We start from the raw sequence: 12,537 nt of genomic DNA, 5'->3' as shown, positions 1-12,537 counted from the left end.
TGTCATTGCCTTTTTAAAATTTTCAGCTTCATCTGTGTCATTCAAGTATTAACCAGGTTTGACCATCCTTAGCTTTTTAAAATCAGCCACGGTTATCTAGATGCTGCTATTTTTATTGAAATCGGCTTGCAATAAAGTTTGGAAATAGCCATGTGTAGCAAATGAAAAAATATATTTTATTTCAACCCCAAAACAAACATCCTGTATTTCAGAAATACCACTGAACTGTTCCATGTGGGCTGTTGCTTGACAAAACTAAATGTGGAACATTTATGTTCTGCATTAGAGTTGAAACAAAATCTTGAAACATTTTATGGAGGGGTGATGCACCTGACTCCTCTCTCCTATTCTCTTCTATATTGTTTTTGCCCCAGCCTGCTCCTAGTATTCCCAGTCCCTTCCCTTCTAACCAGCCCATCTTTCCTTCATCCAGATCTTCCCAGTCCCTTCCTTTTCTTGGTACACAGCCTCCAGTTTCCTTATCTTTTTCCCACTCCCAATTGCAATCATACCATTTGTACCTAAACATGTGTTTGTTTCCATGCCCAGATTAGATTCTGCATGTTTCACTTTTTATCTGCCTACGAAACACGCCAAACTAGGTCCCAGCCATGGTGTCAAGGTTCCAATAGACAAGACCAAAGAAATCAGAACTCCGAGGCTTGAGATTTCCTCAAAGAACATGTTTATTGGTTACATAGTATCGATACCAAGTCTGAAATTCCCTTCAAAAAGAGATAATAATACAAAGTTGAACTTCCCATCCCAATGCTATGCAATCAGCTACTTCCCCAATAGAAGAGTTTGGCAGGCTTTCTAACCAAATGCTCACGCCTCCTCCCCATCTAACAGACCTTGGTTCCCATGGGACAGTAAAAAATTTTAGACTAGTAGAATTCCTCCATACCCCCTCCCATTCTTGTGGCAACCTAGAACAAGCAAAATGGCTGCACCCAGGTTCGTTGTAGAATTGACACATAGAATGGTTGAATGTGAAACATCTTTTGTATCTTTACCCAGAAATCTTTCTGACTCATGAATTGCTACCTGACAGAGAACAGAATAACATCATGTAGCTATAGTTCCTTGTGAGACATGTTTTCACATACTCTGTAACTCTGAAAGGGAGTTTACATAGAAGAGATTCTGCCTGAGACATGTAATTCAACAATCCCAATGTACAAAGCTCAATTGTGGCCAGTTGTAATGATACGATTCTGAAGGAATAGTTATAATAATTATAAGCTCTACATTGTGTAGGAATGGCCAGATAGTAAATCTTGTTATTGAGCAAGGATTTTTGACTTTTGACATGAAAATAAGTTTTGGATTTCTTTATTTTGTGTGGAAATAGTGCATATTCTATTGAAATATTCAAATTCCTGGATTCAGAATTATTTAATTCCAAACATATGGCATTGCTCCAGGGGCTGTTTAATGAACTTCCAGTAAATAATGACAGTTTATTAGTTCCAAAAAACTATGTTACTTTCTATGGTATGCAACATTGTATAGAGAGACCTGGGGATTTTTGCTCCTCAATATACATCAAATAAGTGATTGGTTCTTTTGGGTAATGTTTGCAGAAATCAAACAAACATGATTTTCTAGTATTTAATTTATTTGTTCTTTTCAGAGCCAATTATTGAGTCTCACATCTTTGTCTCCTGAAATGGAGAGACTGAATGAAGTCAGCTTTAGATTGCCACTTTGTGACTTCACTGTAAAGAGATTACAAAACCTTAATCGGCAGTGGACTCAGAAAACTGCTTCTGTTCTGGAGCAATGCAGGTAAAGATGACTTTTTCTCATATTATGATGTAACTCCATCACAGTAGTTTAAGTCACTTTATTTGCAGCCTTTGGTGTATAAAGTCTTGGAAGCTCTGTGACTAAACTATATTGCATATGTGATGTTTTCTTTCACAGCTATTTTCTATAAGCAGCCTTATTCGTCCTTTAGTTTTGGTGGCAGTGTAGTAATTATTCCATGCAACACTCATGGGATAGCTCCATGAGGTAGGATTTTTGGAATCTGCTTTTGAATATATGTACTGCAGCCCAGTGAGTTGAAAGAAATTTTTAATAATATGCAAATGCTAGTGAGTACATAAGAGAACATTGAAAATGAAGACATTCAAGTTATAAAAAGAGTTTATCAGAGAGCAGAATAATTTAATCTGAATCCAAAACGGGGTAACCAAATTCTTCTTTAGAACTCCCATGCTGGAAGATAGCAGACTAGCTGTTGTGGACCTTTTCCTTGCTGTGTGTTTCCCACCTTCATGTACAATCTGTGAAAGTTACACATAGATGTCATGATCAGCAGTCATTGATAAGCCTCATTGTCCATGATATTAACTAAACTCCTTTAAAATCATCTAAGTCAGGTGTTTTCAGGTTGCCATGGATACTAATCTTTTGGAGGATCTTTCTACTTTCTACTTTTGAACTTTTCACAGATTTTGTTTAATTTTAAAACAAAATTAATGGGATGCTGGCACGCTGCATGCAGAGAATTCTGTACAGAATCTGTAAGCCAAATAAATAAATGAAGTTCTTAGCTCTCAGTCTTTGTTTATGAATGTATCTCTATGTACATCCCCAAACAAAGGTAAGGTGGAATTTGATCAGACATATCCCTGGGGCCTACAGAATGTAGCAGAGAAAACCAGTTCACTAATTTGCCTTTTAATAAAATGATTTTTATGACTGTATCCTTTATAGTTCCCATTTTGATTATGGACAGCTCTTCTCCTTCATAGTAGCTATTTCCTTAAAGTGACCATAATATGCTATCAATGTTTTCACCCTCAAATATGAGAAATCTCTGATTTAAACTGTTGGCTAGTTCCACTGCCTGACTTCTAGCAGTTTCTGAGCTGTTCTTCCTCGCTGATTGATTTAAGATTCAAATTAGATTTACAGTCTTAATTCTCAGTCAGTTTTTCACTACTTTATACCCTGTAAATATGGTGGGCTGCAACTGATGATGGCTGGAAGTGAGAAGAATTATAATCTATGTCATTGGGAAAGTACCAAGTAAAGGAAGGCTACGGTAGAGATTTGTCTACAAGATCATGGATAATAACTTTGATCTACAACAAGTACAACTCTTGAAACCTATAAGATTTAAGTTAGTCATACCTAATTTAATCTCCAACTACATCTGCGCTGAAATCATTTCATTTGATTTCTTTTGTTTTAATTGCAGTGAACTGCAGAAGCATCAATCAGATGACAAGAAGTTTCTTCAGCAATGTCAGAATTGGGTGCAGTTTCTAGAGAAAATGAAAGAGAGCCTGAAAGAGAGCATGCCGGGTACACTTGAGAAACTGCAAGAACATCAGAAAGAATATGAGGTGATGTTTTCAGATGTTTGGCCTTGATCCAAAGAATTGGGAGTTTGGTAGTTTCAGTATTAGCTCTGCAGTCATATTCTTGCCACAGCTGATATTCTTTCAGTTCATTGAATTAAAACAATGATTAAATGTTATTCATTACTTACAGATGTTACAAGCAGAGATTTCCATTAATCAGCAAATTTTCAGTTGCCTTGTGTCAAAAGCTTTGCATATGTTGGAATCAGGAGAAACAGAAAACAGGTAAAATATATGACTTGATGGTGCACACCTTGGTTTTTATGGCTTTCAGTAGGAATAATGTGAACACAAGCACCAATCATTTTTAGAAAAGTTAAAGCTGTCACTACAGATAGTTTTCAACTTATGACCAGTTGCTCAGCAATCACTCCAATTTTTATCATGGACTTCTCAGGGGCTACTTAGGACTTGGATTTGAAGTTCCAATGCCCCCTCCCCTGTCCGCAGTCACATGATCACACTTGGCAGTCAGCCTATATCTACAGTTGTTTACAGAGTCATGCAGTCCTGTGACTGCAACTCACAACTTCTGTTGCCAGAACCAGTATTTACTTCCATTTTCTGTCAGCGCCCATTGCCCAATAGATTCACTTATCAATCACATTTGCTTAATGATCCCAGGGATTCACTTAACAATCACCACAAAAAAGATCATAAATTGGGCACTGTCATATGATGATCCACTTAATGACTGGCATGACTTATGTGTGTAATTCCAGGCTCAATACGAGGACTACCTGTATAAATGAGTAGATATGGAACAATTGGCAAGGCCAAAGACAGAAATTCAGACATGATCTTAGGCTTAAGTGATATCCAGTGCATCTAACGCCCATAGTAGAACACTGCAGAGCCCATCCAGCATCCTCTGTTCATCAGTGTTGTTCTGCAATATTCTATATAAAAACTTCTGTTGTTTCAAGTCTGTAATTTCCTATGCCTGCTTACCTGGATGCCAGACCCATTGAATTTCAACATTTAGAACGACTGTCTCCACTTCTGCATATACTGTATATTCACATTAAACTTAATCAGCCTTTTCCAAAGCAGTTCACTTTAGATTGTCAGAGCTACAATGCCCAGAATTTCCAAATAGCTGACACCTTTCTGTTTTTTCTATAAATCAATATAATTGTTACTTAGCTTTCAGCAGCTCTTCTTCCTTATAATGAGGTAGGGAAGTCAGCTTTTCTATGGGTCACAAATTTCATAAGTTCCAGTGTACATATGGGAGCTGAAATCCAAAACATCTGGAGGACACTTAGCTGCCTGTGCCTGAAGTTTTATATTTTAAAAATAACACTGCAGTTCAGTTCAGTTTATCTACAGTCCAAGACCAATAACTAAAAATACATCAGATTGTGTGTGTGTGTGTGTGTGTGTGTGTGTAAAAACACAAGCCTGAAACTATTCATGATAAGAGTATTAGACAGCTTCTATAAGCCAGAGCTATTGATAAAAAGTTTGCAACCTTCTTCTGAAAATTGGTTGTAAAGAAGGAGAATGGTTATCTTGTAGCCATAAAAGAACTAGATTTTCTAAGAATGAGTATTATAAGTTTTATTTGCTATAGTGTATAAGGGGGGCACTTTTACAATTTCAACCTCCCTATCTGTGCATACACAACTGCAGTGTACAGCAACCTGGAGGTGATTCGGCACTCTTAGATGGCTATATGCTATAGTGACATAGGGTACCTGCTAATACCACGCTGGACCCAATGCCATATGTCTACAATGTGATGGTAGTACATGATATTGTATTAACATATCACTCTGGTTACTTTAGAACTGAGTTTATCTCCAGGGTCACTCTGCTGAAGGAGCAGTGGCAGAATGTAGTGCGGATGGCTCATCGGAAGAAGAGTGACATTGACAGTCTTGTAAAGCAGTGGCAAAAATTCACAACCTTACTGCAGGATCTCACAAAATTCCTCATGGACACAAACAGATACATAGCTGCCGTGAAGAGCCAGGACAAGTATCACTTGGATCAAATTAGGAACCTGAATCACACATTCAAGGTTAGACCTCCCACTTGCTATCAGAGAATCAGAGAAATCAGCAATAAACTGCAATAGCACATTTGTTGAAAATTTAAATAGGGTAAACCTGGTTAGATGTGTCCCACAGTTCAGATTTATTTATTTATTAAATGTATATGCTGCCCATCTCACTATTCGAAGCAACTCTGGGTGGCTTATAATGTAATAAAAGAGATATAAAAACAATATAAAAGCATATTAAAATGACAAAAGATTAAACACAGACTAAAAGACCATGGATTTGGAGCAGAGCAGGGATAGTATCTACTCTGTCACTGCACCAACCACCTCCAGCCCACAGATTCAGGACCAAATGCCAACTGGCAGAACCAGGTTTTAAGGCTTTTCCTAAAGACCAAAATGGTGGGGGGTAGATCTTACCTCCAGTGGCAAGATGTTCCAAAGCGAGAAGGCCATGGCATGAAAGGACTCCTCTTCTGACCCCATCAGCTGAAATTTCTTGGTTGATAGAGCCCACAATAGCCCCCTTCTACCAGAATGAGTGGAATGGGCCAATTCCATCATGGTGAGATGCTTCTTCAGGTAATCGGGACCCATGCCATAAAGGTGATGACCAATATCTTGAATTGGACCTGGAAGCAAACTGGCAGCCCATCCAGCTCCAGTAACAGTAGGGTACATGTACCACCCTAGAGGCCTCCGGAACTTTCTGTGCTGCTGCATTCTGGACCAATTGCAGTTTCTGAATACTCTTCAAGAATAGCCTCATGAAGAGTGTGTTCTAATATTCCAAACAAGAGATGACCAGAGCATAAATGAATATGCGCAAGATCTCATGATCCAGAAATTGCATTTCATACTCATGTACCTCACTCATATTTCTTTCTGGTATAAATTGTAGGTTCAAATTAGATTAATAATAATTGTAACAATGTTGAATTATTATAATTAGTTATAATTCCAAATGTTGATTTTTTTTTTACTGAACTGACCCTAGAAATTTAATTTTAATATTGTTAACTATAGAATGGGCTTGTGTATTGATACATTTTTAAAATAAATGAATTATTTTCTTTTTTGTGTTTTAAGCAGCTTCAGTACAATTTTCTCACTTAAAGTGGTATACTAGATAAAATCTATTTCTTTTTTTTTAAATGAAATTGGTGCTTTCCTGAAGTGTGCTAGTCATCGCATATTATATATTGAATCTTTCTTGTCCCCCAAAGCATACTTTTGGGGGGTAATACATCCTTAGACATGGGTTTAAAGACTTGGCTATACCAGTATAAGAGCCTTATATTAGCAGCTGTCATCTCAGCTTCTTTCTCCCTCCTGTGGAATTGTGATAATAATAGATTTCTGGGAGGATCCGTATGTCTTTCATTCAGGCATAATGCTAACCAGAGGTGGCTAATTTTTTTTTTTTTTTTTTTTTTTTTTTTTTTTGGCCAAGGACCTCATTTTAAAAATATTTTTAATTACTTTCACTTCCCAGGACCACATCAGAAGTGGCATTAATGCTGTAAAATCTATAGTAATATGAAAAGGCATATTTCTACTAAAATTATTCAAGTAATTCTTAAGGAGATTGTTTCCAGTAGTTCTGTAGATATTCTTTTGCATCTCTGTGTGTGTGCTTTCAATACCCTACCTACTGATCTTTTAACAGTAACAATGATTTATATTTTATGTAATGATACCAATCTGAGTTTATTTGCTTTCTTGGTAGAATAAGGAAATACTTCAAAAGAGGTGGCAAACCAGATATTCTTTAACCTTGGGTACTGGGGAAAAGTTACTTGGCATGGTAGCCCCTGAAGCAAAAGCTGCCATGCAGCTGGAGATGAACAAGTTGCGAGATAATTGGGACAACACACAACTTCAGCTGGAGAAGATTACCAGGCAATTTCAGGGCACAATACAGGTATCTTGCATAAATCAGTTATCTTTATTCTATAATGAACCAATTGGGTCTAGAATTTATCTTTTTGTGTGAATTTGCCATTACTTACTGCAGTTCATATATCAATCCAATCCAGAAAATCTCAGGGCTTGTTTCTATCTCTTGCTACCTAATTCTTGGATGTACTGCTGCTAGAGACTGAATTTAGATTCTTTTGACTATATAGAAAATGCTTTATAATTGAATTGCGTTCCATAGCTTCCTTTACATTTGCTGTTACAGTTATTATTTGGGAAGTATTTTTTATAGAAGGTGATAGATTTATTGGGGATTTAATTATTTTTTTCATTTAGATGTGAATTTTGTTCTATATAATTTTTGTCTAGGATCTTGTGGTCCTGTTTTAATTTATAACTGCAGTACAGTAAATACTTAATTAGTGATTCTTTCAAAGATCATCTGTGATTGTAGAAAAATACTACTGGATTGGTAACCCTGAGCATTGCTATTGTGTCTAGCTAATGCTAATCTGGTTGCTTAAATATTGTTTGTTTTGGGGGCAAAAAGAAATTCTGCATCCAAATTGCTCTTGTTGTTTTGCTTATTCTTGAAATCATAGAATTGGAAGGTACCATTGAAGCCAATGAATTTGCCACCTGCTGTGTGTAGATATCCAAATAAAAGCATTTGGATATCTAGCATCTACTTGCATACATCCAATAAAAGGCAGTTGCATACTCTCTTGATAATTAGTTCTACTGTAAAATTCTCTTTCATTATTAAGATTTTTCTAACAGAAATCTCAAAGAATAGCATATTTGCAAATCAATGCAAAATTATGAGAAGCTCAGAATGCATATATTAGCTATATGTAGATAATAAGAGACAAAGAATCTTTGTGGATACTATTTTTCTTCCTCTGTGTTATAAAGAGAATCCCAAATGTATTGGAGGTTATCTAATAGCAGCAATACTTCTACCTATTAAAGAATATTTGTTTCTCATCATGAACTCATTTTTCTTCTTTGAAATTACAGACCTGGAAGAACTGCGAAAGGCAAGTGAAGGATCTGGGCCATGCTTTACTAGAGCTCAAAGGAAGCATAAGCAAACCTCTTCCTATAGAACATGATGCATTGCCAGCAACCATGGAACAAGTAAAGGTATGTCTAGGAAAGCCAAGATCTGAAGCAGTTTGAGGAACATCAGTTTTAATATTTTTCACTGACAAATTGAAGATATACCTGCACAACAATTCTTGATTTGTAAAACAGCGGCCCCCAACCTTTTGGGCACAAGGGACTAGTTCTATGGAGAAAGGTTTTTCCGCGGACTGGAGGGGATGTGGTTTTGTGTACTGCCTGCATTCCGCGGATGGGACTTCGCTTGTTTGCGCAGACCGGTTGATGGTATGCCGTGGACTAGTGCAGGTCCACGGACTGGGGGTTGGGGGACCCCTGTTCTAAAACAAGTTCAAAGCTGAATTAGTGCAAATGGAACAGTTCTGAAATTAATGGGGAAGCAACAGAGACCTTCTCTCCAAATTGAAGACAAGATACAGTTCTTCAGTTCAGAAACAAACTGATGTATTGAACAAAGAAGGTGAGGTTGTGTGGTTCTACTGAGATTTCTGGTCCCTGAGTCTTAAAAAGCTTACCTGCACTATTATTAATTGAAAAAATAATGAATGTGACATAGCACTTTTAAAAAAATTGACAAGAAACCTTTAAAGTTGCTATTCAGTCAAATGGTGCATGTTCATTTTGGTGTTAGTGAATTTTGTGAAATGAGACTCAGTCAGCAAAAGTAATTGTGCAACTATCTAGGCAGCTAGATTTGTTTGGAAATCAATCCCCTTGAATTCAAATGATTGTATTTCAAATTATTTTACCCTGGCTTTCTTTGACTTTTAGTTTGGAATAAGCACTATTAATCACAATGAATGTTATTCCAAGTAAACAAATAAACTCCCTCAATTTTTAAATGCTAGAAGAATAACTTTGTTACACTTCTTCTGGAAGAAAAAAAATAGTCTCGCAGATGTCATGTTGCATCTTAAGTAAAGCTTTATAACACTATACATTTTTAAAAGTTTCGGGAATTGTTTTGTGTGCTCAATATTTGAAAATGACCCATTTCCTCTTCTCTCCAGCTGCCTTCCTTTAATTTTAATCAGAAACCAAACCCCCCAAAAAAGTCAAGATCCCAACACAAAAGGTCCTGCTCACATATATATATATATATGCAAATTGCTGTCCTCCTTTCCCTTCCCTCTTGTACAGACCAATCACAAGATTAACCAAAAGGTTTGTAGAAAAGAGAATGCAGAGGCAGGCATGCGTGCACACCCGCTCACCCACCCCCAGGAGCTAGCTCTGAACGGGCTGTTGTTTTCCCCTTGGTGTTTTCCATGCAGGTACTGGAGAAATCACTCACCAACTGGAGCCAAAATGCAAAAGAACTTGATGCCCAAAAGGTGGAACTGACTCAGTTTATCCTCACAGAAGATATGATGGTACTGACAGAACAAATTGAACGTTTGCACAGCCAGTGGGAAGAGCTCTGCCTCAGAGTAAGTAGTTTATTTGGACATGCTGATGTTTGAGTTCAGGCATTGCAAGGCAACGTGAAGAAGATTCCTCAGTTTTGTGTAAAGGAACAGAAGATAAGCTTGAAGGATTTAAAACCCTGTGGTTTTCTAAACAATACTGTAAGGAAATGTAGCTTTTTGATGTCTATGAAGAAAGAAAAACCTTCTTCTTTCTCCATTTGTGGCCACAGTGTTCCCAAGTTTTGAAAGTTTTGAGCAACAGGGCGCGTTAGAGAAACTTCTGATTGAAAGAGATGGTGTTCTAGAAGTAGACTAGCAACACTGACTATCTGTGCTCAAAGTGATCTGAAATGACCCATAACAGAAGGGCAAAGTAGACCAGAGAGTAGATGGTTATTCCTTATATTTTTTCACTGCATGGTTTTCTACATTTTTTTAAAGATGCCTCTTTTTGAAATTCTTCAAACTTGACTTTGTTCTGCATGTTGTAGATGGACGTTTCAAACACAAGGAATGATTACGCATTTTCTTCTATTACCCAACTGTGCAGTACTTAAATCTTATGCACCTCACAACTGTGTGTTACATTTTTCAAAGATCAGGAATGCCATGCTAAACAGTAATTTTCAGAAATCATCCCCAAATTCTAATCTGAGGCAATGAGATCCCATTGCTGGAGTTCCCTCCTCAGCACCGTCCACTCGCTGCTAATATTACTATTTTGTTGTTTTATTGCTTTTTAACATTTTAAAATCTTCCTTCAAAGAAACTGGTGCATTTAAATTGCAGTAGGCCTTACCTTGTATAAATATGCTGGATTTAACTGCATGGCTACAATCATAATACATGTTTAGCTGGGATCAGTTAATCCTTTCTAGGTTCCTTTTTCATATCCAAGTCTAACATGAACAATTAATTAACTTTAATATGTTTAAATTTTAGCCATTTTGAATCTAACCTTATTGGTTGATATTTGTCCTGCTTTAACATTTTTTGTTTTAGATTCTAGGCCAGAGGTCTCCAACCTTGGCAACTTTAAAACTGGTGGACTTCAACTCCCAGAATTCCTTAGCCAGCAAAGCTGGCTAAGGAATTCTGGGCATTGAAGTCCACCAGTCTTAAAGTTGCCAAAGTTGAGGACCCCTGTTCTAGATTAAATATATGTTGTCATTTTGCCCACTATACAGAAAATTGGTTCAGAAATGAGAAATTATTGTTGGCCCAAGGCCAGATGACCAGATGAAGTCTGCTTTTGCAATTGTTAAATTAAACAATGTCATGATTTGGCTTCATATGTTGTCGGACACATGATTTTGCTTAATGTGACTTTTCAAATCATGGGTCTGATTATAGTTAAGGAAGAAGGACTTTATAATCAGTAATCATGGGATGTTACAACTTAGTTTATCTTAATCATAATCCAGCATGACATTGGACTCTACATGTTGTATAAAGCCATCTGCCGGTAGCTAACCCTCTGATCTGTGGGATATGGGTAGCTTGGTGATCATACTTAGAACTAATTACAGCTTAGCCCGGTGCATGTCTGATCCCCAAATTTATATTGTGATGGGTCTGTTATTCTGAAAACCAAGACACTGTTACATAAAAAAAAACCCTGCATCAATCTCTCAAATTAAGTTAACCATACCATGTTTTAGGTGCAAAAAATTGATAATTAGAGTAGCCCTTTTTCTTTCCTACCGATATCCCTAGCCCTAAATGAAATCTCCAACAAAAGCATATTGTTTGAAAACAATAAATGGAAAAGCCCATCCCCTGCATGTCTTAAAAGCGAGGCAGTGCAGCTGTCCAAAAGCCCCTCAGAATTAACCAGCCAGATGCTCCTCCTGAAAGAAAGAGGAAAACAAACAGCAGATGGACTGTCTGGAGCAAGGAGGCGGGGAGTATCAAGGGCAGAGTTTTGGCGTGCCAGCACAGTAGGGAGCAGGACAGAGGAACGTATACGTTGCTCCAGACCAGTGTTTCCCAAACTTGATAATTTTAAGGCATGAGGACTTCAACTCCCAGAATTCCACAGCCAGCAACGCTGGCTGTGGAATTCTGGGAGTTGAAGTCCTCATGCCTTAAAATTGTCAAGTTTGGGAAACACTGCTCCAGACCAAAGACAATTTAAAGTGGATATATATTTTTCATATGCTTATTAATTTATAGAGATGCAAATACGAAATCTGTTTCTCCAGAAATATAGTGCCCTTCAATTTATCCAGAAGGCTTAAAAGAAGTTAACTTTATCTGCCAACGACAATCATCATTGTTATTTCTATCGTGATTATGTATAGTATTATTAATATTGATTATATTTTATATTTTATTTTCTACCTAATACTTTAAATTGATTTACATTGCTGAGTTATTGGGCACTTTAGAAATATCAAGATACAGGCAGTCCTTGACTTACAACAGTTTGTTTAGTGACCGTTTGAAGTTACAATAGCACTGAAAAAAGTGACTTATGATCATTTTTTCACACTTACGACTGTTTTAGCATCCCTGTGGTCACGTGATCAAAATTCAGACACTTGGCAATGGTGTCCTGGGTGTCATATGATCCTCTTTTGTGCCCTTCTGACAAGCAAAATCAATGGGGAAGCCAAATTCACTTAACAGCCATGCTACTAACTTAACAATTGCTGCAATTCATTTAACAACTGTGTCAAGAAAGATTGTAAAA

At 37.1% G+C, this 12,537-nt stretch overlaps 1 protein-coding gene across 10 annotated transcripts in view; it reads left to right on the top strand.

Annotated features, from left to right (window-relative positions):
• The window catches only part of SYNE2 (spectrin repeat containing nuclear envelope protein 2), a 224,697-nt gene that overhangs the window by 179,739 nt on the left and 32,421 nt on the right, over positions 1–12,537 (top strand). For 9 of the 10 annotated variants that reach the window (XM_039319483.1, XM_039319485.1, XM_039319484.1 and 6 more), the window contains 7 exons: positions 1,637–1,791; positions 3,215–3,362; positions 3,511–3,605; positions 5,172–5,406; positions 7,118–7,312; positions 8,329–8,454; positions 9,708–9,863. In XM_039319483.1, coding sequence (XP_039175417.1) covers positions 1,637–1,791; positions 3,215–3,362; positions 3,511–3,605; positions 5,172–5,406; positions 7,118–7,312; positions 8,329–8,454; positions 9,708–9,863 — 1,110 coding nt within the window. The remainder of the gene's footprint in view (positions 1–1,636; positions 1,792–3,214; positions 3,363–3,510; positions 3,606–5,171; positions 5,407–7,117; positions 7,313–8,328; positions 8,455–9,707; positions 9,864–12,537) is intronic. The other variant, XM_039319482.1, reaches the window with a different exon arrangement.

This window comes from Crotalus tigris, unplaced genomic scaffold (genome assembly GCF_016545835.1).
Source record: "Crotalus tigris isolate CLP2741 ecotype Arizona unplaced genomic scaffold, ASM1654583v1 scf7180000023598.3388751, whole genome shotgun sequence".
Classification (NCBI taxonomy): domain Eukaryota; kingdom Metazoa; phylum Chordata; class Lepidosauria; order Squamata; family Viperidae; genus Crotalus; species Crotalus tigris.
Note: the sequence above shows the minus strand (reverse complement) of the source record. Positions and strands in the feature narration are given on the sequence as shown.